Raw genomic sequence first — 26,707 nt, forward strand, 5'->3', positions numbered from 1 at the left:
TGCAATTTTTGATGGTGTTGAGCTATTCATAAATAAGGGCATAGCAAACCTAATTATTTCTGACATTCTTCTTTTTGTAAAGTTAAGGAACAAATCTTGTGCTTGCCCAGGTGTCAAATGGGAAAACTTAAGGATAGTTCAGATATAAAAGATATCTTGGAAAACTTTTTTTTTTTTTCTGAATTTAGGGTCCGATTTTGGGAAGGCAAAATCAAATATTAATTAGAGAAGATTTCATTACGTGACTAATATAGGATTGTGGATACATGAGAACAATGAATATTTGCAGTTTGCCTACTGAATAAAGCAACAATAGATTATTTTATAATCTACAAGATATCTTAAATCATTAGGAAATGAAGAACTTTTATGTCATTTTAAATATTCAGGAAGGGGCACCTGGGTGGCTCAGTCGTTAGGCGTCTGCCTTCTGCTCAGGTCATGATCCCAGGGTCCTGGGATTGAGCCCCACATTGGGCTCCCTGCTCAGTGGGAAGCCTGCTTCTCCCTCTCCCACTCCCCCTGCTTGTGTTCCCTCTCTTGCTGTGTCTCTCTCTGTCAAATAAATAAATAAAATCTTTAAAAATAAATAAATAAATAAATATTCAGGGATATATTCCAGTTAGCACAAAGCACAAAAAAAGTACTCTTGTGAGATACTGAATCTCTCTGCTCTCTGGGCAGATTATGTAGAAAAATAACCTTTATTACTTTTTATAAGCATAGGCTGATTTCTCCAAGATCAATCTATCATTTCAATATAGGTAACTGCATTTTAGTTTTATGTTAATAGGGTATTTGTCATGCATTACATTTTTTTAAAAGATTTTATTTATTTATTTGAGAGAGAGAGAGAGACAGAAAGGCAGAGAGAGAGAATGAGCAGGGGAAGGAGCAGAGGCAGGGGGAGAAGCAGACTCTCCACTGAGCAGGGAGCCCGATGTGGGACTCGATCTTGGGACTCCAGGATCATGACCTGAGCTGAAGGCAGACACTTAACTGACTGAGCCACCCAGGTGCCCCCATGCATTACATTTTTTAAAATTACTTTATGAATAAACCCATCAAAGTTGTGCAAACGTTGCCATAATTTGAACATTTTATTACATTTTTATAGACTTGCTACTGCAAGTATTATAAACCAAGTCAAATAAAGCTCCCTTTGTGCAAACCTACAATTTTAAAATTTTCATGAACTTTTGTTCTTCATGGTCTTCTGTCAATTCTGGAATGACCGGATACTTTAAGGCAAAAAGTATGTAACTTAAAGATATTGGAAATTATGCTTAAACTGACACATCACAGAACATAATTACTATTGATATAAAAAGGTGTGTCACAGTTACAATTCAGTTTTGTTTTGAGCACAACTTTTGTATTTTTCTTAACCTTAAACATTATATGGAAGTGATCTTAGCTTATCTTTCAATGAACTAATATTATAAGACATTTAAAAAATTCAGATAAACTAATTCCTTTGTGATAAAAATAAATCCAAACTTATTTAAGTATGAAATTACAGGAGCACCTGGGTGCCTCAGTTGGTTGAGCATCTGACTCTTGGTTTCAGCTCAGGTCATGATCTCAGTCCTGGGATCCAGCCATGCACTGGGCTCTGTGTTCAGCATGGAGTCTGCTTGGGATTGTCTCCCTCTCCCTCTGTCCCTCCCCCACTCATGCTCTCTCTTTCTCTTTCTCGTAAATGAATAACTCTCTCAAAAAAAGTAGGAAATTACACATGTATTATACTGTACACAAATAAAACAAGGAAAAAACATATAGCTGATTTTTAAACCAGGTTGTCAAATCAGTCTGACTTGTACAAGAGATTGCTTTGATCATGTAAACTTGTTTTCTAAGAAAAAAACTGCTTCTGAAATCAGCATTTTTTGATGAGAAGGTTCTTTTTCTTAAAATGTGAATATATTTTAATTATTAGACTTCCATTTTATTTTCTTAGAATTTTGGAAATGTTAGATTTATCTAAATGCTTATTAGTCTCTAAAGCAATTTATTATTATCCCCAAGAAGTAGGAAAATACTTCACATATACACAGTGATTTTTTGCCCCCCTCAGGTACACAGACTCAGATAAAGAACTTAAAGCTTGGTTCTATAGCTTTAGCTAGAGGTCAAAAGTAAACACTGGAACATAAAATTTCCCTGTTCCATATCTCAAGAGACTGCTCACTTTTCCACTGGGCACAAAATATTGTCCTGAGTTGAACTCACAGATAGCAAAATAACCAACAAATTAAAACAATAGCAAACACAAATGTTCAGTCATCACTCACAGGAGCAAGGTTAAATTTCAGTTCTACCTGCAGATCACAAGTGGCCAGACCATAAAACCAGATCCCCACTCATTGCTGCCACCAGTGGAGATAACTATTGGTTTGTGTGCAAACCAAAACCCTGGTCAAACTTGGCCAAGAATCAGAAACAGAAACAAAGCACAGCCAGGAAAGCAGAAACTGCAAAAAAGAGCAAGTCAGTGAAGGTAAAGTTCTCTTGCTATTTGGAATTTACTCCAGGAGCCAAGAGAAGCTGCCCCTGGGTTTCCAGCCCATGAGATCTGTTTTGTGAAAAATGCAATTTGATTGACTCCCCAAGACGAGTGTACTTGGACATTTCACAGGCACCTCCAAAATGTCAAAGCATCATTTTCGAAAAAGAAACAGAACTCTTACACAAAAATAAAATGAATAGATGCCAAAGATTTATTTAACTCATTAATGAGGAAACCAAGCAGAGTAAGGCTGGTTCACTAAGCAGAATTTCTGTAGTACTTTTTAGCTAAACTGTGATTATACCAGGATTTCATCTGGATTTTTTTTTTTTTTTTACTTGTTCGATCTTTATTTGAAAACTCAAGGTAATTATATTGAGTCTTAAAGATTGAACCCTAATTATGAACCTCCAAGGACCTGTTTATGAGGTATAAGAATCCACTTTGAGTCTACATTAAATGGCCTCCAACTGCTGTGCTATTTGAAATGTTTGTTTTTTTTAATAATTTTTATTCCTTCTTGCTCTCTCTGCCAATTCCTGCCTTTGTCGTTATGCTAGCCTTTTCTTTCATTTTTACCATTTTAGAAACCAGATATCAAGCCTTGTTTAAAAATATTCCAAACTAAGAGTTACTAGGTCCAAGTGAGGTCTTGAGAGGGCTCTGTGTGCCTGAAATGTGTGTACTTCACTCCGTAGACCTCGTGACCTCCTTCTGGGCTGGTCTGTGCTTGTTTAAACTCCTCACTTCTGAGCTGTTTTCCAAGTAGAGGACATGAATGGATAAGATATCTCTAAAAGGCTGGGATGCTGATTCTTTGACAAACTAGGTTTTTTGGAGGCTAGAGAAATAATTGTACAGTAGACAGGATATTCTGTTATTCCTCTCATTTGCCTCCCTCCCAGTAATATAGAGGTAGGGATGGCATCTAGTGCATCTTAAGGTCCAGGGAGGAGACATTTTAAAAAGACAGGGGGAAAATTAAAATACTCTGTAGCAAACCCGACTGCTGTGAAGAGTATTCATTTGGTTACAATGCCCAAAGCATCTGTGTGCTCCTGTGGAGAACCAGTGGGTCCCCACAAATTGCACTGTAGCAATCCAATATCTTCTTTCTGGCAGACGGCAATCTTCTGTGGTGCCTTGATAAACAGCATTGTCGCCGTATAGAACTGTGCAGGGCCACACTTGGAACTCATTTCTCAAACGTGTTGTAACGTGATGCCAGTCTCATGAAGCACCACAGAATAAGGTTTCTAACTTGCTACATGCTCTACCATCCTGAAGATAAGGTTGGCTTTCTTTCAAGGAAGATGTTAATATTCCCATGGTATTATTATTGGAATAGATGAAATGTCTGGGTCAGCAATTCTGTACTGTTTGGAAGACATTTTGTTCCAGTAGCTTCTCTGAAAGCTCTTTACAGCTGAAGAATTTTAGATCGCACGAGGCTGGGACCATGTCAGTCTTGTTCACTGCTGTATATCCACCTCCTAGCCGATGATGAGAGTATGGGAAGCACCGTATACCTGTTTTCGAAAAGAGTTAATGAATGTTTTTGATACCCATTCATGATATTCATTCTGGCTTTCCTTAGTCTATGGCCGAAGGTTCTGCTTCTCATTTTCAGACATCCCAAACTTAAGTTTATGCACTTGGTTCCAGGTAACCATGAAGCTCTATGAAAAAGAATGCAAATATCTCAGCATAAATGCATCTTTTTGCTTCCAGCAATGGAGCAATTCCCTTCCAATATGCAGTTAAAAATGAAAAGATGAAAATTAGATGCTTTCCTTTATTTTGAAAATTTCATAGCATTCTCTGTAAGAACTGGTGCTCTCCAGCGTCATATGGGAGCCAAGGCTGCAGGACCCAGAGTTTTGCTTGTGTACTGTTGAGCAGCCCAGAGACCTATATTTCTAGAAGTATATATCAGCATAATGGAGCATATTTAAGGAATTACAACATTTTATAAAATAAATGTATATGTTCACTAATCTTAAGATGGTAAGGTACAGATACCATTTTAGAAACGAGAGAGTAGACAGGTTGGTGCTATTCAACTTTGCAATTAGGAAAAACCATTTGGGAACCTAAGAAGTGTGAGCCTTGTCAGGTGACGGTCACTCTAACCGCAGGTGTCCATTGCTTTCTCTCCCTGATTCTTGCTGCCTGCACTTCCTTGTGATTCCTGATCCCAAAGACAATTTGGACACTCAGACTTTTTTTTTGCATTGTGAATTTGACAGCATTTCTTGGTTGGAGGCAGAATGGACAATGTTAAGAGAACGCCTAATGCAACCCAGCCATAGTATTAATCTTTTTTTTTTTTCCTAAGAAGAATGTGTTTGAAATGTGAAGGCAAGCTTAAGTGTTGAAAACTATTTTGTTCTCCAGTCTCACGGACTTGGAAGGCATCTCTTCCTGGTGTGGCCCTTCCTCCTGCTCCATCCTGGCTAGAGTTTTAATTTTTAAAAAATGGTTGCACTAGTGGGAAGTGAGCCAGTTAAACTGCAAACGCGGGGCGCCTGGCTGGCTCAGTCATTAAGCGTCTGCCTTCGGCTCAGGTCATGATCCCAGGGTCCTGGGATCGAGCCCCACATCAGGCTCCCTGCTCCGTGGGAAGTCTGCTTCTCCCTCTCCCACTCCCCCTGCTTGTGTTCCTGCTCTCTCTGTCAAATAAATAAAATCTTAAAAAAAAATAAAATAAACTGCAAATGGGTGAGAGGTTGGTTCCTGACCAAATTAACTTGGTGGCTCAGACTTTTTAAAGGGATATTTAGAAATTATGACTCACTTTCTATATTCGGACTCAGAATGTCTATTATTACATTAATTTATTTAATCTAAAGAGTTAGCATAAGCTTTAAACTGACTCATTTTTGTGAAGCCTTGCTTTTCGTAGCTCTAATGCTTCAAACAGTCTGTCAGTTCTCTGCCATTCTGTGCCTTCTTTCACTTTGATGCCTTTACTTGCGTGGTCAATGGGGTCTAGCTCAGAAATAAAATGGGAGCCGTAAATGTGAGCCATATATGCAATTTTCAGTTTTCTTATGTTCAGAAAACTTTCTGAGGGGCGCCTGGGTGGCTCGGTCAGTTAAGCTTCTGCCTTTGGCTCAGGTCGTGATCCGGGGGTCCTGGGATCGAGCCCCACATCGGGGAGCCTGCTTCTCCCTCTGCCCCTCCCCCGCACTCGTGCTCATGCTCTCTCTTGCTCTCCCTCGTCTCAAAATCTTTTTTAAAAAAAGAAAACCTTTCGAAATGGTGAAATTAATTATGCTATTTTAGACAGCACAAGCTTAGAATGGCGATGCTATCTACTGCCTAAATAAACTGTCCATTCTGTACGCAGACTCTTTCATTTCTAATAAAATAAGAGTAAATCTGTAAGTAGTGAGTAATATGAAGAAGACTGCTGTCTATGGTTAGATCACTTTGGGTCATCGGAAATAAACTACAGACGTTCTCTCTGTATATTTTAAGTGGTGAATTGTTGACATGTAGGTAGTTGTGCAGTAAATACTGAAGGAATTAATCATTAGCAAATTGAGAGTGCTAACTGTCCTCAGTTTACTGAGACTAAAAACAGTTATCACATCTTTTTGTTCTCCTTCAGTTGGATCACTAGGTGCCTAGAAGAGTCATGGGAAGGTAAAAAATAGCATTTAGCAATAATCTAGTGACTCCACATTGGAGAAACACAGAGCCAAAGTCTCGGTATAATTCTTTGTTCCAATAGTCTGTGACTGTTGCTATTAAAAGCAGGTTTCTCTACACTTGAGAGCCAACCCTAGGCTCTTCTTACGGTGGCAGTACAAGCTCTTGCCTCTTGATGGTGCCACACAGTTAAGGATTTATGCTCAGAATTGAGGGATGTGTGCTGTGGGTCTTCACACAGTTCAGCGTTCTGGGCTAAATGCAAAAATACAGAAAGCACCTTGGATTAAGAGGCGGCTGCCAGGTCAGCTATGAAGTGAGTCTCATTCTTTTTTTTAAGGTGATAAATTCATGCAGGAAGACTCGTGACTAAAAAAGAAAGAAAGCTCGGAAATAAAATTCACAGAAAAATGTACAAACAAGATGAAAATTGAAAATATAGTATCAATACAGACAGGGTAATGTGGGACGACTAGCGATTCTTCATAGAAAAATGATCCCCATATTGGTTGTTAAATTATCTAAATTAAAAGCCATTTATTCATCAACCTCGTAAAAAATTTTTCATCCACTAATAGGTCTAGTGACTGTGCTGGCTCATTGTAATATGGATTTTTCTTTCCTGTTCTAGAAAAGCTTATGGGAATATCTGCTCTGAAGAATACTTTGAAAGTTTGTGATTAGTTTTATTTAAAAATAATTACAGAACAGGTATTACAATAGGAACACATACATCACCTTTTCATTGGAAGGATTTTGTCAGCCATTTCAATGTGCAGATTAAGATCTACTAGAAGTCACTTGAAAGTTAATCTCTTTACTTTGAGGTAATGGTAGATTTACATGCAATTATAAGAAATAATTCAGAGAGATCCTGTGTACCTCTTACCCAATATCCTCCAATGCTAACTAACATCTTGCGACATTACAGTTGTCATATCACAACCAGTATATCGACATTGATACAGTCAAGATACAGAGCAGAGGGGCGCCTGGGTAGCTCAGTTGGTTAAGCAACTGCCTTCGGCTCAGGTCATGATCCTGGAGTCCCTGGATTGAGTCCCACATCAGGCTCCCTGCTCAGCGGGGAGTGTGCTTCTCCCTCTGATCCTCCCCCTCTCATGCTCTCTGTCTCCCATTCTCTCTGAGATAAATAAATTAAAAAAAAAAATCTTTAAAATGGGTGCCTGGGTGGCTCAGTTGGTTAAGTGACTGCCTTCGGCTCAGGTCATGATACTGGAGTCCCTGGATCGAGTCCCGCATTGGGCTCCCTGCTCGGCAGGGAGCCTGCTTCTGCCTCTGACCCTCCCCTATCTCATGTGCTCTCTCTCATTCTCTCTGTCTCAAATAAAGAAATAAAATCTTTAAAAAAAAATCTTAAAAAAAAAAAAAGATACAGAGCAGATAGGTCACCCCAAGGCTCCCTCCTGCAGACCTTCTGTAGCCTCTTCCACTTTCCTCCTACTCTCAGCAACTACTTAACCCCTGGCATCCGCTCTTCTGTTCTGCAGAGCTATAATTTTATTATTTATTATAGGAATGTTACATACATGTAATCATATACTTTGAGTTTGGCTTCTTCCTCTCCGCATAATTCTTTGGAGATTGAGTCAGGTTGTTGCATGTCGTTGCCTTTTCTCCAGCTCCAAGGCTGGGATATATGAGGTAAAGGAAATCTCAGGGAACTCATTTCTGGGTCTCTAGATGCCCAGATGAGCTGCTGCCTTTCCCTATCTTTTGGTCTTCTTATGTTTGTCTTATTTTTTTTTAAACTAGTTCTTTTTTTTTTTTTTTTAAGATTTTATTTATTTCACCCACACACACACACACACACACAGTACAAGCAGGGGGAGTGGCAGGCAGAGGGAGAAACATACTCCTCACTAAGCAGAGAGCCCAACATGGGGCTCGATCCCAGGACTCTGGGATCATGACCTGAGCCAAAGGCAGATGCTTAACCGACCGAGCCACCCAGGCGCCCCTTATGTTTGTTTTATATATAATGTGTCCAATGTTCTGAGTTACACTCAGTGGGAGGAATAGGGAAAAATACCTCTACTCCATCTTCCCAGAAGCAGAAGTCAGGGAGATTAGTTTTTTAAAGTTCAGAACAGCCAAGAACTTTGGTGAAGTCTAATTGACCTCAAGGGGGAAATCTGTATGTGGGGGCATGTTCTGTTGAAGAATTTTGGTTTGGAAAAATTGATGTTTCTCATTCAAAATTGCTAAGACCATATCCCGGTTCTGGGATTGTAATTTGGATTTTGAAAAAAGACAATTTTAATAAAATGCTAAGATAGAAATAAGGAATAAGTTTCTTAGACATGTATTATTCTTTCATTTTGATTACTGAATTAGAGAGCCAAAATATTCAAAGTCAGTCTTTCCCATTAGATCATGAAGACCAAGTCCTAAATCATGGTAGGCAGAGATTACAATTTTAAAAGTTGTTCTGAGAGAAAGGAAAATGCAGTTACTTCCTTAACATCTCAAATAGGGAAAGAAGACTTGTCACTGTTTATTTTGCATTTTTTTTTTAAAGATTTTATTTATTTATTTATTTATTTATTTATTTATTTATTTATTTATTTAAGAGAGAGAGAGAGTACAAGCCGGGGAGAGAGGCAGAGGGAGAGAGAGAAGTGAGAAGCAGACTCCTGCTGAGCAGGGAGCCCAGTGCAGACTTGATCCCAGGACCCTGGGGCCATGACCTGAGCCGAAGGCAGACACTTAACTGACTGAGCCACCCAGGCACCCCATTATTTTGCATTTCTCTGTATAAAACTACAGCATGCTTTTTTAAATTTTAGTACACAGTATTTTCCATGAGATATATCTCTCATACATAGTTGCATTTACAAAACTTTCAGTTGATGTGTGAAAGTCCACGTGTTTTTTAATTCTTTTTTTTACATGTGAGACTTCCCTATTTTTTACCCAACCAACTTCTTTGTGCGTAAAGAGAGTTCCTTATTTTTTTTAGGACAGATTTTTCCAGTGTGGAGATTTGGTTGTGGTTTGAACAAAATAAAATATTACATAAAATTCTAAAAGTATTTTAATGGATTGCATTTTATAAACCATGATCCTTCAGGGGAAGCAAACAAACAGATCCCCTGGAACTTGGTTAAGCCAACGTAAAAATGCAAATGAACTACAGTATATTGGACTTTTGTTGAGTTTTCTTTGATGGCATGGAGCAGAAGGCCTACACACCTTTTAGATTCTCTTCTGACACACTGTCCGTGTCTGAGGAAAAATAATGGGCATACTTCTTTAGACACTATGTGGAAATGATGACTACACTGATAACATGAATTTCCTTTTTTTATAGCTGGTGCTTTTCAGTCTGTAGGGAGAAGTGCATGATTTTCCCTCTTCAGTTATCTGAGGTGAGGCAACAACTGTTATGGAGTCATTCATAACCAGCACTTTCTTTGAAGCGGTTTCTATTAATATTTTAAGAATAGTTCACCTCAACCCTAATATCTTATGAAAGTAAAAATTTTCAACACTTGTATGTCTGCCAGTTGATTTTAAATGGCAAAATGATGCAAAAAGGCATCAGGAAAAGGACTAAAATACAGCAGGTCTGAGTTAGATGGTCATTGTAGAGAGAGATTCCCTAGAGTCTGCCTCACAAATGCAAGAAATAACTGGAGGTGGAAAAAGCAAGTTGAAGAAAACATTCCTGGTCTAAAAAGTAACAGGATCAATTAAGTTAAGTGATAGTATTTTAGGACATGTTTGATATAAATGAAAATTAAAAAAAAAAAACATTACCTCAGCATATATATGTATTATATATAATTTATATAATTATATAACATATTTCATATTACTGAATTATTAGATATGTTAATCAGATCTATTTGGTAAATGTATTAATAACTTAAAATAGTATAAACCGATTTTATACATATATGTATTTCTTAATTACAAGCTCCTAAAATAGGGACACAGAAATAGCAGTAGGGGCAAGTAGCTTTCAGGGAGATGTTGACACACTAGTGAGTAATAGTAATTAAAAAAAAATAATCTGGAGCATGAGGGGTTGATTTATGAAATGAGATTAAAAGAACTGAGTTTCTTTGTCTGAGTATGAGCAAAGACAGGATATGATAAGTTCCTCAGGTATGTGAATGATGTGTGTACTCATCGGGCAGGAACAATGATGATGTCAGGAGTGTAAGGTGGAGCCAGGGGCAATGTGAAATAGAAATCTGGGTTTTATGTCAGGGATGCAATGTGTGCATTGGAGAGAAGCATGGATTTTTTGGAGGGTAGTTCTTTCTAGAAGTTACTCCGCTGGACTTCATGTGCTATGGGAAATATATGTTGCTCTGTAATCCTGGGGCTGGAGGGACCAAAGGGCAGTGAGAGACTGAAAAGATTTCTTCCTCCCTGGGTTGCTATGGCAACTGGGCAGAGCTCTGTTGCCAGAAGCTCAGACATGTGATTCACCCCCGGGAGGGAATTTTGGGCAGTGGAGGATTTTTCTCTCCTTCCAGACTGGCCAAAGAACCCCATAGATCTGTGAGTTTTTCAGGGGCACATTTGGCTGCATAACATATTTTTCCGGTATTGCCTTGCCTTGAGAGCAGTTGGATTTGGCTTTTAGGTTTGCTTGCTAACTGGTACAGTGATCCCCCCTTATCTGCAGTTTGCTTTCCCTGGTTTCAGTTACCCGCTGTCAACACTGGTCTAGAAGCAGGTGATCCTTCTTCTGACCTACCATCAGGAGGTCAATAGTAGGTCACAGTGCCATTCATTGCACTTCATCTCAGCAGGTAAGCATTTTATCATCTCACTTCATCATAAGAAAGGTGGGTACTGTACAGTAAGTACTCTGAGAGACAAAGAGGGAGAGGCCACTTCCATATTTTTATTGCAGCATATTGTTACACTGTTCTACTTTATTATTGGTTATTGTTGTTAATCTCTTACTGTGCCTACTTTATGCATTAAACTTTATCATAGGTACGTCCGCATAGAAAAAACCATCGTGTATATAGGGTTTAGTACTACCGTGGTCTCAGGTATGCACTGAGGGTCTGGAAACATATCCCCCTCGCATGAGGGCAGACTCCTGTATTAGTGATGGTTCTCCAGGACCCACAAGACAACTATCAATTTCACTGCCAATTTTTTAATGGAAACCATCTCTAATCATTGATAACAAACACTGAGCACCTGCCTTGTGACAGGTACCAACTTAGACTTTATAGTAAATGTTCTCAGACACACTGCTTTATTGATTCCTCCCAAGAACCCTAGGGCAGGTGCTGATCTTATTGTCTCTGTTTTACAGACCAGGTTATAGAATCTCAAAGGGTTGAACCTGATAAGAACTTCTGTTATAGGTCTGGCACATGCCAGAACTTTAAATCCAAATCTTTGTTCTTTCCGCTTAATCAAGCTTAGACACGGAGTCTGCTCTGAAAGCCCAGGGGTTCTGTGGGAGAGAGAGAAGTCAATTTACCCACAGATTCTTACAATACACGGTTACAGAGAGAAGCGCTTTGCTTTCTCTGCAGAGTCCTGATATCTTTATTTCAAAGCACTTCTCCTTTCTGTTCATTTTACTCGTACTTTTCCTGGAGAAGTGGGAGGTGCCCCTCCCTTACAAAGGCAGGACACACTATTCTAGATTGCAAAGGGCTGAGAATGATGGGAAGTGAAATGTTGAGCTTTGGTGACTTCTTTGAGACTGGGAATGTGTGGAGGTGTGAAGGGAAGTAAGGAAGTGGAATAGAAAATCTACTGGGTAATCCGATGAAGATAATTTATTGTTTGGGGCGAGGGAAGAAGGAGGGGACTTGAGTACATTTGCAGACAGAGGCGAAGAATTCAAGAGAGGAAATAAGTGTGTAGGGGAGGGAAAATTGGTGAAACAAAACCATAAGGATAATGGGAGGGAATATGGATGCAGTGAGGCAGGCAGAGGGCTTCACCTTGGGAGGACTGAGGGACTCCTTAGACCCCTGTGCAAACACTTATATTGTGTTTACTGTGGTCAAGAAGGGCGCGCGTGTATATGTGTGTGTGTGTGTGTGTGTATACATATACATGTTTGTTTGTTTACGTTTTAAATCCTCATGACACCCTACAAGATAGATATTCTAGTAATTCCTTGCTTTATGCATGAGGAACTAAGACTCACAGATACTAAATGACTTGCCCAGGGCCTCACACGTAGCTGTGGAAATAGCATGCAGGCTCCAGAGTTCCTGCTCTTAGCCACTATGGTACCTTGAAGAAAGAAGGACCACACATATAAAAAGAGGTAGAGGAGGGAAGTTTAGGGCATTGCGCAGGACGGCCTTGATCTCCTTAGGCAGTGTGCTTGTGTATGGGGTGTACTGACTATATTTGAGAAACGGGTACTGAAAAATCACTGAGTGGCAAGCAGTATCCTAGTTATCTGCATATGCCTTACTCTCCCTTGGCATCTGGTTATCCATTATCATGGAGCCAGAATAGGTATAGTTGATACAAAATCCTAATAGCAATCTGCACGTGACAGATGCTTGTCAATCAATTCGTAGCTGTCACATTATTCTGTAACTCTTCAGATGACTTGCACTTGCCTCCAGAACGGATAATCACACAAAGCCATTGCTATTTCATTTGTCAGATGGGCCTCTTTCCAGAGCAACCCTCGGATGGGGCACACACGCACATGCTTTCTAAACAATGGATGGCAGAATAAAGCGCTGCCCTGACCACAAGTCTGAAGGTGGACTTCCCAGGTAGATACAAAATAAAATGTTCTTAGCTAGACATTAAACTGACTTTTATGACGATAATTTGTGAAATCAAAAAAATAAAAACTCCTTACTTATATATACAGTTGCTAAGATCAGTTGTCCTAAACTGATAAATATAATCCTAGGGCAATGTTTGGATAAACGTGAAGGCCAGTTACAAGGTTAAAGGGCCTTGTCTCCACATACGACCGTCCTCTCTTCTGATATCAAGCAGAGGTTCAGAGACTTCCTGGGAACCACCCAGAGGTTCATGAATTCACTAGGAAGACTTAACAGAACCCACTGAAAGCCGTTACAGTCAGGGTTATCGTTTATTCCAGGGAAAGGCTAAGATCAAGATCAGCCAAGGAGAAGAGAAGTAGAGGGGCCGAGTCAGGAGGTTCCAAATGCAAAGCTTCCGCTGGACTCTCCCTGTGGAGTCAGGGTGTGATACGCTGCCCACATTGATGTGTGGCAGTACCCATGGAGTGTGGGCGGCCAGGGAAGACCTCCTGAGCTTCAGTGTCCAGAGTTTTTATTGGGACTTCATGTAAGCATGATTGATTGATTGTCCACTTGGTTAGTCTCATCTCCAGGTTGACTGATAACACATGATTCCCAAGCCCCCACACAAAAATCATGACTGTGGAGTGGCCAGCCCTCACCCTGAGATTGATTATCAGGAGTGCCCCACTTTGTCCTAAACAAAGACAATCCCATCAGGTATGACACAGATTACCTTCTAGAAGCCAACAGTCCAGCAGGGAAGGCCAGACCTCTCTTTGGGCAAAGCCAAATTCTTTATTACACAGTAAATAAATGCTGCCTTTAGTAGGATCTCTGAGGCTCTTGTCTCCAACTTTTGGGCCCATAATCTGCTTGAAATTAAGCAAGGCTTATCAATCATAATGTAACAAAAGAAAACAATTATGTCAGGCTTAAAACAGCATAGGTCTATTTCTCCTTCACTCTCCATGGCCAGCATGGGTTGAATGACGCCTCTGCTCTGTATTTCCTTGCTCAGGGCCAAGGCTCAGGGAGCCAGCACCGTCTGGAGTGTCACTCTGCCATGGCAAAGCAAGACATGTAACGGATCATGTGTTAGCTGTCCGGGCAGAAGGGACACACATTGCTTTTCACACATAATGGGCCAGTGCAAGTCTGACGGTTGTATCTAGTTTAGGAGTGGGAAATTGAAAAACTGTTTTACCCTGTGTCCAAAAAGACAAGAACTGGTCATCATAGCCCTAGTTACTAACCCACGGGATTTATCTCTAAAAACAAACAGACTCACGTAAAAGACTTTTAACCATTGCTTCTGTTTTTCCTCCTCATTGTCCTACCTAAATGAGACATCGGAATGTGCTCATGGAATCCTGGAAATTATGCTTACGTGCTGTCAGCTCCATCTCATTCTGCCATCCACCTTTAGGCCAGGGTCTCTGACTCTCTTTGGTTTTTTATTTAGGGTTATTGGGATCTCAGAAGTCCTGGTATACAGAGAGAGAAAGTCGACCCACTTCTCTTCATGTACCTCGTCCCTTTTCCTCCAAAGAACCCCATCTTTCTAGCCACACAGTAGTTGCTGATCCCTGAGCATACTCTATTAGTCCATGCTCTATGCCTTTGCTTATATGGTTCCTTTATAGAAAGGCCCAGCCCACCCCACTGGCCAACAGACCACACAGACTCATATTTATCCCAGGGTCTCAACTCAAATTTGTCTTTCTATAATTTTGGTCAACTACTTCCTTATATGTGAATCTGTTGGTTTTCTGTAAATCTGTTAGCACCCTTTTCTTTGATTGATTGGCTGTGCTTTCTGCTAAAGATGTGAGGGTAGAAATGCTGTCTTTTTCCGTCCTTGTGTCTCCAGCACAGTTATAGCCTGAGAGTAACTTAACAGATCTTTGATGAACTGGCGATTATGGAGATATTGAATCTCTAGGGTTAACAAGAGAGAGAGAAGTAAGGTCATATTCAGCAGTTACAGCAGGTCCTCTTGAGAAAAAATATCTTCTTCCAACTAAATTATTTCTAGCCATTAAAAGTTGACCCTTGCTTTTATATAATGAGTGACCCAACATAGTTAATTATAACACAAGGAGTTCAACAAAGATTTCGACTGCGCTTGGGTATTGGGCAATTGGTTTTCTATGTAATTTATTTCTACACTGCATTTCCAGTCCTGTGGCCCAGACTGGCTGCTGTTGGTTACCAGGGGATGGATGGGGCTGGGAGATGGATGAGGTCCCTGACCGAGAGCTGCTGAGAGGCACTGCCAGACACATTCCTCAGAAAAAGAAAGAAAGCTCTGAGGTCAAAACACCCTCAGTCTGCAGCTTTTTTTTTTTTTTAATTGCTGAGGGAAAGAAGCACACACCATTTTCTTCAGGTATATATTTTAAGATCCCGTGTCCCCTTCAAAGCTTTCTTCGATATATGCGGTATACGGAGAGGAGGAAAGCGAAAATAGAGAGGGAGATTAAAAAATGTATTTAAAATGATTTGATTCAAATGACCTACTTTCCAAGGCCATAGCACCAATGTTTCATGCCATTTAGATGCCTAGGCCTTGCACTGGTGGCTTTGCAAAAGAACGCACAGCAGAACACTGGCTGGGAGAGGTGGGCAGAAACTGGAGATCTTCAGGAGGGTGGCCTTCCCAACTTAGCATGGCCAGGTGAAGTGCCAGATGAAATTGGGTTTTAGGTGGGGGGCCGTCCATCTCAGTCCCTGCTGGTGCTTGGCGTTCCAGAATAATTATTCATAGTGCCCTGTTTGGTTCTCAAAGGCGTCCTGGTGTGGAATGGGTGCCCTGGTTTTAGGCACCCCCAGAATGGAGAATATTGGAGTGATGGATGGGAAAGAACAAGACTCCAGAGTGAAGAGGGCTCCGGGGAGAATTATTTTATGAGAGTACATTCTGTGCAGGGTTTTCCTTAAAAGGCTGCATATAGTGCTTTCTGAAATGCCTTGCAGACTTTCTTCTGACGCACTTCTTGACATCAGTTTATTTTTCTTTGGTTCAGCTTTTATGGGGCCAGCGTGTCTCCACGCAGCCTGGATTTCTTTGAGACTCACGGGCGGCAGTGCGGCTTGTGTGTGTGATTCAAGCCTGGACAGATTGGCTGTGAATGGGGTGATAAGAATAGAGAGAACCACATACCAGTAGACCACACTTCCTGTGCACAAGCCATTGAGTACTGCGTTCCACTGTCTGAAATAGCATTCATCTTAAGGCTGGGATCATTTATTCCTGTGGAATTAAGCAAGAGCACTGGCAGCAGAAGGAACTATTTTGGGAAAGAGATGTGGGAGGGATTTTGCTATGTATCACAGGCGAGGCAGAAGTGCCTTCCGTGGTTTTGAAGACCACACTGTTCCCTGAAGCCCTGGTAAGTGGGAATTGACAATTTTCAGATAATCCCATGTGTAATTAGTGTCCAGGCTAATGTATACACACTGCGATCTATAAAGGTCAGTAGGGGCGGAGTTTGGGTGCTTCAGCTTAAGTCACCTATATGGCAGAAAGAGAACTTTCCTTTGGAAATTAGCATTAGTTTCTCATGCAGATGCTGTTGAGAAGGGGTAAAATATAGGGTCTTGTTCCCGTCCCCCTCCTTAAATATGCCCTTGCACATGGGTTTTGCATATTCCCATGTAAACTTTCCTCTGTCGTTGGAGAAGTTTAAAATAAGGCAGTGAATGCTGTGTCCCCCCACCCCCGCTCCCTCCCCATAAAGCTGAGGTGCGTAGAGCTTGGCAGCTGGCAGCAGCTGCAGAGATAAATAAGCCCCGGGGCTCCTGGACGGACTCGGTGCAGGAGTGCACGGGAGAAGGTCGTGCAGCTATGAGCGCCTGCCGAGGGATGAGGCCATGAGGACCGAGCTGCAGCTGGAGGCCAGAAGTTCAGGCAGTGAACGGGAGGTGGGGGCTTAGAGGAGCTGGTGTGATAGTCCTTTTGATCAAGCTATTGCATTTGCAGGGGTGAAGGGGCATACTTTAGAGGACAGAGAAAAGTCAGACGCAACTTAAATGACTTCTGTCTTGTCATTTAATTAGTGCATTTAATGGAAACCAGGGCATTATGTTGGTCTGTTTCTATTTAACTTTGCTGTTGGATAGTCAGTCCTTCAACTGGCAAAGAGCTGACTGCCTTCAGACTTTTGTCTTTACAAATTAGCTGCAGTTAGAAGTTGAAAACAGTAGCCCAGTGCTACTTAAAAATTTTCTACATTGTTACTGATAACCAGTTTGGAAAATGTTTTTCTGTGGAAGGCTTTTGACTTTTTTTTTTCAGTGTGGTAGCTGTAATCACAACAGACTTTTTTTTGTTATTTTATTGTTTTTCTTCTCACTTTGGCCTTGGAATTAATGTGCGAGGCAGAGATGTTAATGTTCCCCACCCCAAACAGTGCTGTCGAGGCTTACGATAAACATTTCATAAATTATATACTATTGCTCACAAATATATAGTGATTTTACTTAAAGTCAAAAACCATAAATATCCACTTGTTTTGTATGGGGAGCTTGGTGAAGTGTCAGTAAGTGGTACCATTATACTAGACTTCAATGGCCTATATATTGATTTTTTTTTTTTTAAGCAAATGAACTATCATTTTATGTTGCAGTTAAATGAATCCAAAGGATCTCAGAATCTGAAATACACTGCTGTCGTTCTACTGGATGTGACGTGAAAAGTTTTTTCATTTTTATGCAACGTTTCTACCTCTTTTTTTTTTTTTAAAGATTTTATTTATTTATTTGTGAGAGAGAATGAGAGACAGAGAGCACGAGAGGGAGGAGGGTCAGAGGGAGAAGCAGACCCCCTGCTGAGCAGGGAGCCCGATGCGGGACTCGATCCCGGGACTCGATCCCGGGACTCCAGGATCATGACCTGAGCTGAAGGCAGTCGCTTAACCGACTGAGCCACCCAGGCGCCCCGTTTCTACCTCTTTATCATTTTAATTACTCATATTAGAAATTGATGGAAAAGACCTTTATCTCATGACAAGACATAAGAAAAGTATTGAAAATTTTGAGGCATGTCAAAAAAATATTGAAAAAATTTCAAGAAAAAAATTCTTTTAAATTAGAAGATTCTTTAAGTAGTGTTTTTCTTTTTGTGTGTCTGGTTTCTCTGGGATGCTAGAGAATTAACTTTAAGCACAAGTGTTAAGTCGATAGTGATGAAAGAGCTAGATATGTTGGAGGCAGAGCGGTAGAGAAGGAAGGGGGAGTGAAGATTTTTTAAAAAGGAGATTGAAAAAAAGACTGAAATGTTCAGAGAACCAATAAATCAAGAAAAGGCTTACCGAGGGCTGCTACGGGGGGGATCAGCGCTGGGACATCCAAGGAGAGGGGATAGCTCGAATTGAGTTTGGGAAGAAAATCAGGCATTTTTCACCTGGTTTCACCTGGATCCTTAAATGCATCCATCTGAGATGATGGAAACTCATCACCAGCCCACTCTCGGTGGGTTTACCTGTGGGATGTAATTGCCAGCAGTCCCAGCCTCTTCAGTCTTTTTCTTTGTGATTGCCTGCATTCTCACAAACTCTCTGACCTTCCCCTCTTCTGTGTTCTAGGAGAGACAGCGTCTGGAGACCATCCTCAGTCTCTGTGCTGAATACACAAAGCCCGACCGTCGCTTGTCCACAGGCACCACCGTGGCCGATGTGCAGAAGATCAATAAGGAGCTTGAGAAGCTGCGGCTCTCTGATGAGGAGTCCGTGTTTGAAGAAGCCATGGTGAGCCCTGACGCCAGGTACAGGTGCCGCCCGAAAGGCTCTCTCAACGATGCGGACTCGGCAATCTTCGGGAGCGTCGGGCAGAGCAGTTCTGGCTTCCTGTCCCCCAGGAGCAGCAGGAATGATGACCTGCTCAGGGACCTCACGCCTCCCTTTCTGAAAACTTCCAGCGAGTCTGCTTATCTTAGTATCCTACCGAAGGTAAAGGCAACAGAGCAAAAAGAGCAGGATTTAGGGCCTGGGACTGTGCATCTGCATTGGCCCAGAGACTAGAGGTTTTACCGTACTTGTTTTCCAAAATTTTTTTAGTGAAGCTTCAGTTTAAGAGGTAACTAGCTAAACAAGGTGCAGCAAATTAGGGCATTTACTATAAAGTAAATTTGTGCACCGTAAGAAATGCAGCTGTAGAGAAAACTCGAAAGAAGGATGTTTCTCTTTTCTCTGCCCCCTCCCAGTTGTACACCTGAGAAATAAACACAGAAGTGTCTTACCTACCTTCTTCATATTCCTGTGCGTATATGGCCGCGTGTTAGAGGCGTAGACTCACAGGTGCAAACATACAGGGTTCCGCTCTTTTTCTTTTCCTCACTAACTGTCTTGCATATCTTTGCATTTTAGTATACACAGCTCTGCCTCTTTCTTTTTAATAGCTGACTAGTATTCTGTTGTTTGGAAATAATATTTAAATTGTTTCTAGCTTTTTTACTAATAAAATCTATATGCAGCGAATACTGTGCAAATGTATCTGCAAGATCACTTACTAAAATTGGAATTGCTGGATCAAAGGGTTTGTATATTATTCATTTTAATCAGTATTTCCAAATTATACTCCCAAAAGTATTTCCAGGTGACACTTCTACCAAAAGTTTATGAGTATGCCTTATTCTCCATACACTCGCCAAGGCTGTACATTTTCAAAATTTTTCAATATACTAAGTTAATTGGTGTCTAATTTGCTTGTCTTGAATTATGCATAAAGTTGGACATCTTTTCATATTTTTAGTTATGACTTTGTATTTTGACCCACTTACTCATGTTCTTCACCCATTTTTTAAAATTTTCTTATCTTGTTTTTAGTAAGCAGTAAGAGTTATTTGTAAGGAAATTCGTCTTTTATCATGAGTGGTCTTCCTCCCTTGACTTGACTTATGATATTTTTTGGATGTATAAGAGTTTAAGTAAGATTCATATGTAATCATAACTATTACTTAGTCTTCTGGCTGTGTATTGATTTCCAAATGTCTTCCAAATTTGAAGATTTCTTAAATGGAATTAGAAGGGTCCCTTGGGTGTCTCAGTTGGTTAAGCGACTGCCTTCAGCTCAGGTCATGATCCTGGAGTCCCTGGATCGGGTCCCGCATCAGGCTCCCTGCTTGGCGGGAGTCTGCTTCTCCCTCTGACCCTCCCCCCTCTCATGTGCTCTCTCTCATTGTCTCTCTCTCAAATAAATAAATAAAATCTTAAAAAAAATGGAATTAGAGGAAAATCTTTTGGTGTTACTTTTTTCACACAGGTTAAGAATCTGTGTGGTTTTTTTTTTTTTTTTTGGTTTTGGGAGAGAGAGAGAGACAGCATGTGCAAGCACGCAAATGTGCAAAGAGAGGGCAGTGGGAGAGAGAGCAAGAAAATCTTAAGCAGGCTCCATGCCCAGCGCAGAGCCCGACCCGGGGCTCCATCTCATGACCCTGAGATCATTACCTGAGCCAAAATCAAGAGTCAGATGCTTAATTGACTAGCTACCCAAGTGCCCCAAGAATCTTTTTTCTATGAAATTAAAATAAATTCTCCTACCTCTTTTCTATAAAGGATTTAAGAGAGTGACAAGAAAATGTAAGTTTTATTGGAATAAAATTAACACAAAAAATAGTAATTAGGAGAAAAAAACAGATGCCATAATCACAAGAATTTATTTATTTAAATAAACAGGATCAGTTAATTAACTAAGTAACTCTGACCATTAAGTTCAATTCCAAGATTCTCGACAATTATGGCCAAAGAATCAAAAACAAAAAAATACATCAGTTAAATTTTTGTTGTAAGAGAAGGACACAAACTGATTAAGAGAAAGACCTTATCATGTGCAAAATTCTGGAGGTAGGTTATCATCTGGAGTATTATTCAGGAGGAGTTTGTGTGTTTGTTTTGACTTTTTTACTCAGTGTTCCTTGCCAGGAGTCTGTGTCTACCTTCTGAGTTCTCCCATCATCAGCATTAGGACTCGGAAATGTTCAGTCCTTCTTTCTCCTAATGACCACAGTGACCTTACTCATTCTCTATGGAGAGTACTTCAGAATAGGACATCTGTCTCTATTACCAGAAATGCAACTGTTAGAAACTAGGATGGGGGCAGAATCAAACGTTGGTTGTGTTCAGGCAAAGTAAATGACCCACCGTTTGAAAACTTGAGCTGTTTTCATCAGCCTTTGGCTTCCTTTGAAGTCCTTGACTTCCTTTTCATTTAAAATCCTTTCCCATTTCTTCCATCATGGACAGCTGCCAGATTTTTGTTAAAACAGTGAGCTATGTGTCTCTCTCTAAGAACCATCTTTTGGGAGACAGGTTTCCTCCTGAAGAGGGCTGGGACAAGAGAGTTGCTGGTGTGTAAACGGGCAGATGGTGGCAGATGTTTTTAATTGCCCAAATGTGCTTTTGTGGAAAAGGAGGCCTCTGAAGCTTAGAGCAGCCTCCATTGTGGCAAGACACATAAGACTGTGCATCCTCTGGAGACAGGAAATATCAAAGGCGCCTCTGGTTACCACGCAGCAGCTTAGGCAGAGAGCGAGGGAGGGGATGAGTTCCAAGGACGGAGGTTTGCATGTATGACCTTTTGGAGACAGATATATGTTACCCCAGGACAGCAGATAAAAGAATGTTTTATTAAGTCCTGACCATTTGTTTTGGATGCTTTTCTTCTTAGTAATCTGCTCACTAAATTATTTACTTAGCAAAGGACAGTGTTTGTATTAATCGATCTAAGGATCAGTGGAGAAGAGAGGAATGTGACAAACACATTGATTTCAAGAAACAAAGATTTTGATGACATTTAGGAAACATAAGATTTACTGTTCTGGAACTTGTTTAAGCTAACACATAAAGATACAGATGACCTTAGAAATATGCTAATTTTATTTTATTTTATTTTATTTTATTTTATTTTATTTTATTTTATATTTTAAAGATTTACTTATTTTAGAGAGAGCGTGAGAGCACAGGGGGAGGGGCAGAGGGAGAGGGAGAGAGAGAATCTCAAGCAGACTCCCTGCTGAGTGCGGAGCCTGCCCCGGCTTGATCTCACGACCCCGAGATCACCACTTGAACCAAAACCAAGTCAGATGCTTAACCGACTGAGCCACCCAGGCGCCCTGGAATATGCTCATTTTAATTGGCTTTTGTGAACCTGCTTCTGCCGCCTGAGGTGGGAGCTGAGAATAGCTCACTCCTCTTTCTTCCACAGTGTTAGGATTTAAGTCACACACACAGCACTGTGTGCGTTTTGTGTACAGCCTTGTGACCTGATTTACAAATATTGTGAAATGATTGCCACGCTTAGTTTAACATCCATGACCTCATATCGTTATTTGGAAGAAAAAAAAAGTTCTTTTCCTTGAGAACTTTTTCCCTCTTCTCTTCTTGAGTTATCATTCTGTCTACAGTGGACAGCCCTCACACTTGCAACTTCCTCTGGTTGCAAGGAGTTTCTAAGAAGAGATTTTGAGTGGGGGGAAGCAGATACAGTGTCTCGTTCCTACCCTCCCTCCCTTTTCTCTGTGGAGATCAGGTTGCCTCGCAGATGGCATATTTGGGGATGCTCGTACGTGTGTAAACAATACTCTCCTTCCATTCCATCACAAACCACTCAGAGTTTTAGAATGCCTTTTGAAGATTTTGCTCTTTATAAATAACAAAAAAGAACAACCATTTCCTAGACAGCATTGATTGTTATAAATGGCCTCTCAAATGGTCTGTTATCAACGATGCCTCTTGTGGTCAGTTGTTTAGAAACTTCGAGTTAGACATTTATAATTGCCACTGTCACCTTTCTTCGCCCTCTCTTTGCTTAGAAAGTTTATGGTTTTCCAGATTGTTCAGCTTTTGTTTGCTCTTAATGCTTGACTTCCACCAGTGAAAGAGATATTTTTAAACGATGTTGGCGGTTGAAACCCAATATGAAATGTTGACCCAACAGGATACTGGCCTTCTTGGGCCTTTCCTGCTAGGACTACACGTCAGTGATTTTGGAATGCCATTCACTATTACAGGCCTTCCTCACGCCCTAAAACAGGTACCTGAGTATTAAGACAATGAGATTCATTGTGATAAAAAGGTCAGCAGTTGTTTTATTAATTGGCAAGATACTGGATTTAAGATGGCAATTAAAAGTCTAACTGTCAAAGCTTGGAAGGCCTGCGTACCTTTGCTAATTACCCTGAGATACTGTGACATCTCAATTGTTTGATCTCCTTAAGGGGCAGTGAAGTAGGGTGAAGAATAAAGAATATGAATAAAGAATGCCACATGCTGGCTCTCTTCTTCAAGTTATTTTCAAGATCATTAAATAGGGCGCCTGGGTGGCTCAGATGGTTAAGCGTCTGCCTTCGGCTCAGGTCATGATCCCAGGGTCCTGAGATCAAGTCCCGCATCGGGCTCCCTGCTCCTTGGGAGCCTGCTTCTCCCTCTGCCTCTCTCTCTCTGTCTCTCATGAATAAATAAATAAAATCTTTTTAAAAAAATCATTAAATAAATGAACTTCATGTGGCATACTAAATGTTAATGATTTCTTTGGTTAATATGAATATTCTTGGCACTGATTGATGAGTAAACCTCAATAACTTACTTATCGAGGCTGCTATGTTCAGTGTCCAATTGTGAAATTGTTTCATGGCTGACTTACTAATGAAAAGAAATTACTTTTTCAAAGAGAGATAAAAATTGAATAAGTAATGTACTGATACCCCAGCATCCCTTGACTTACAGAAAGACTGATCTCTACCAGGCAATATCTAGGATAACTAACCTGAAATGGCTGAAAGAAGAGGCGATTTTCAATTCATTATACTCTCTTTTTAAAACAATAGGCCGTCAAATTTTGATCTCAAATACTCCTTTCTTCCCTGGGCACCTGTCATCTCTCTGTTGAGGGGTGTAAGTATGTCCTCTCTTACTCAGGTTCTTTCCTGCCTTTCTCATTCCTTGCCAAGGAACTCAAGTTTTTTTCTGTGAAATGACTTTATGAATGATGACCAGTGTCCTATTTTGTGTCACAAAAGCCCATTGGCCCAGTTGGTGTCTTAAACATTATATAGGAAGAAGGTGCTGTAGGATAAAGACAGTAAGTAATGTGCGAACACAAGAAGTGAAACATGAATTAACTTCATATTAAGTGTATAGTTTTCAGTCATTTTGGGAGTCACTAAAATAATAAGGGCTATATTGCCCTGGTTATTCACTTTATGGAACATTGAGGTGAGAGAGGCCAAGCGTATCATGCCCTCGCTTTTCCACCTTGTGTTGGAAAGGAGACAAATAAGCATGAATGCCCATTCACAGATAACCCTAGTGGTGGGACCCCGGAGTATGGCTAGAGATTCGGGAAACCATTGTAGAAGCTGTGTTCACTCAGAGTTGGGAGAGAGTGTGGAGCTTGGAGTGAAGGTAGCATCATGCCCAAGAGATCCCTAAGGAAGATGTCAAAAGTCTTGTCTAGCTTCTAATTCTTGCTGTGCCAAACTTTCTCTATGACCTTAGCGAAGTCACTACAATGTCTATGGACTACAACTTCCTCATCTGTACAAACTTAGTTATTTCAGCTTTAAAAGAATATGAATGGGTGAATTTAAGTTGGTTTGTATGAGGTAACTTAAGACCCACACTGCTGAGGATTTGTGGGAAAATGCAGAATTGCAACAGAACAATCACAAGGATGCTTTTAGAATCCAAAGAGGCACTGAGACTGTGAAACCCAAGACTTTCTACTGGTTTATAAATTGGGAGATTCTGGAATTGAAGTGTGAATAGCCCTTTTCTGTGTTGATTAATTGCAGACCCCAGAGGATATAAACGAAGAACAAAGGATTCAGGAGTTGGCAGCAATGGAAGAGACCCGGATAGCAATTCTAAATAACCTCGAAGAACTTGAACAAAAAATCAAAGATATCAATGACCAGATGGATGAATCTTCCAGAGAGGTATAAACCAGGAGTTGACTTTTTACCCCTCTCTTGTTTCTCCCTTCCCTTTAGCTTAAAAATATTACTGCTTATTAAGACATAAGTTTCGGAAGCAGAATACATAGAAATCAACATGAGTTAACATTTTTTTCAGTGGATCCAAGTACAGGGTAAAAATACCTTTTTTTAAAAAAAATAGTTCTTTTTCCTTGTCTTTTTTTCTTAAGTCAGATGAGACAAACATATGAAGCCATTTTTGATGTACTTTGGGTATAACCAATTTTGTCTTAACAAAGCTGTTTGCTCTCTGACTTGCTACGGATCTGTCAGCTGAGGCCCCCATATATTTAGGTGTCCAAATTCAAATCCAACAAACATTTCCTGAGTATGCTTACTATGAGTTGGACGTCGTGTTGGACTATAGGGGGATTTATATATGCAGCAAACATAGACCTAGCTTTCTAGAGATTTGCAAACCAAAGAGGAGACAGACACATAGTCTATTACTATTATAGGAGAAAGGGCCAATTTTCATACTATTTCCACGGAGCGAGAAGGAGCAAATGATTCTGCCTAGCATGTGTATACTCACAGATAATGCAGATAGCTCTAAGTGGAAGGGGACTGCTCACCTGTCATCTTGTACACAGACCCTGGATGTTCCTCCTGCTGGCACTGCTAAGAATGCATCACTTGCATGCTGGGCCGGGTGTGATTTTCACTTCCCAAGCTCTGTGGACAAACACAGACAGACACACCTGCTCCCAAGATGGTTTGTGCTTGAGCCTGAATCTGAGCAAATAGGCAAAATACTCTTGAGAAGTTAGCAGAGAAGGAGTTACAGTAGAAAAATTAAATGATAGGTAGATTTCTTAGTAAATATACTGTGGGCTGTCCAGCTTTCTTATATAGGAATTCTGAGTCTCACCTGGACTCTCTGGGGTGTTCTCTAGACCCCACAGTCTGGCTGATACCATAGTACTTTTTGAAATCTGTGGCTGTTAAAAATGCACCTCTAAAGTGGGCAGTTGAGAATCTCTCCGAATGTGAAACACATCTGAGCTTTGTTTTGTGTCCTCAGTTGGATATGGAATGTGCTCTTTTGGACGGAGAACAGAAATCTGAAACAACTGAACTTATGAAAGAGAAGGAAATTTTGGATCATCTAAATCGGAAAATAGCAGAACTGGAAAAGAACATCGTTGGTGAAAAGACCAAGGTAAAAGAAAAGTATATTTGAATTCAATTTTTATGAGCAATATGGTGGTTCCATTCGGTCGAATTTAAATGTTGTATGAATTCCCATGGTTTGGGATTTGTGTGTCATGTTCCTGGAGACAGTGGTACTAGAGGAAAGCCTTAAGATGAGGTAAGTTCTTCACAAAGAACTGTCAGGGACTGAGCTGTGGATGCTAAGGGAGTAGAGCCCATAAGCACTTTCTGAGTTGATATTCATGGCAGCTTAACCTACTTGAGATGAGTGAATTGCTTTTTTCCAACAGGCTTTCTGCTCTTCTGATTGTGCTGTGTTTTTTAAAGATTGATTTTAGCATAAGAAGTTTATTCTTAACCACTGGTATCCTGTAGGGATGACTTAGGCATATTCAAATACAGTTGCCTTTTTTCTTTTCATTTTTCTGTTTATTAAGAATTTGAATGGGAACCATTCATCTCACCTGTCCTGCCTTGCCATTGTCTTCAATGCAAGGGCACTGCTCTTTGACAAATGCATTGGAGTTGTCAGGGAATCCTCATACACTGTCAAGTGGAAAATACCCATGAAACAGTTGACATTTACCTCGGAAAAGGTCTCACTCGTACATTTCAAGCCACAACCTGAATGTTAGCTGATATCTACTCGGGAAAGTGGGA

The 26,707-nt window shown here is 40.5% G+C and overlaps 1 protein-coding gene across 17 annotated transcripts in view; it reads left to right on the forward strand.

Moving 5' to 3' along the window:
- PHLDB2 (pleckstrin homology like domain family B member 2) overlaps nucleotides 1–26,707 on the forward strand; it is a 107,951-nt gene that overhangs the window by 22,583 nt on the left and 58,661 nt on the right. For 16 of the 17 annotated variants that reach the window (XM_064588493.1, XM_064588454.1, XM_064588558.1 and 13 more), the window contains exons 3-5: nucleotides 18,507–18,869; nucleotides 24,710–24,853; nucleotides 25,917–26,054. In XM_064588493.1, the coding sequence (XP_064444563.1) occupies nucleotides 18,507–18,869; nucleotides 24,710–24,853; nucleotides 25,917–26,054 (645 nt within the window). The remainder of the gene's footprint in view (nucleotides 1–18,506; nucleotides 18,870–24,709; nucleotides 24,854–25,916; nucleotides 26,055–26,707) is intronic. The other variant, XM_064588642.1, reaches the window with a different exon arrangement.

The sequence above is a fragment of the Mirounga angustirostris genome, unplaced genomic scaffold, assembly GCF_029215605.1.
Source record: "Mirounga angustirostris isolate CCGP_5_RB_7025 unplaced genomic scaffold, mMirAng1.0.hap1 SCAF_1, whole genome shotgun sequence".
In the NCBI taxonomy this organism is placed as follows: domain Eukaryota; kingdom Metazoa; phylum Chordata; class Mammalia; order Carnivora; family Phocidae; genus Mirounga; species Mirounga angustirostris.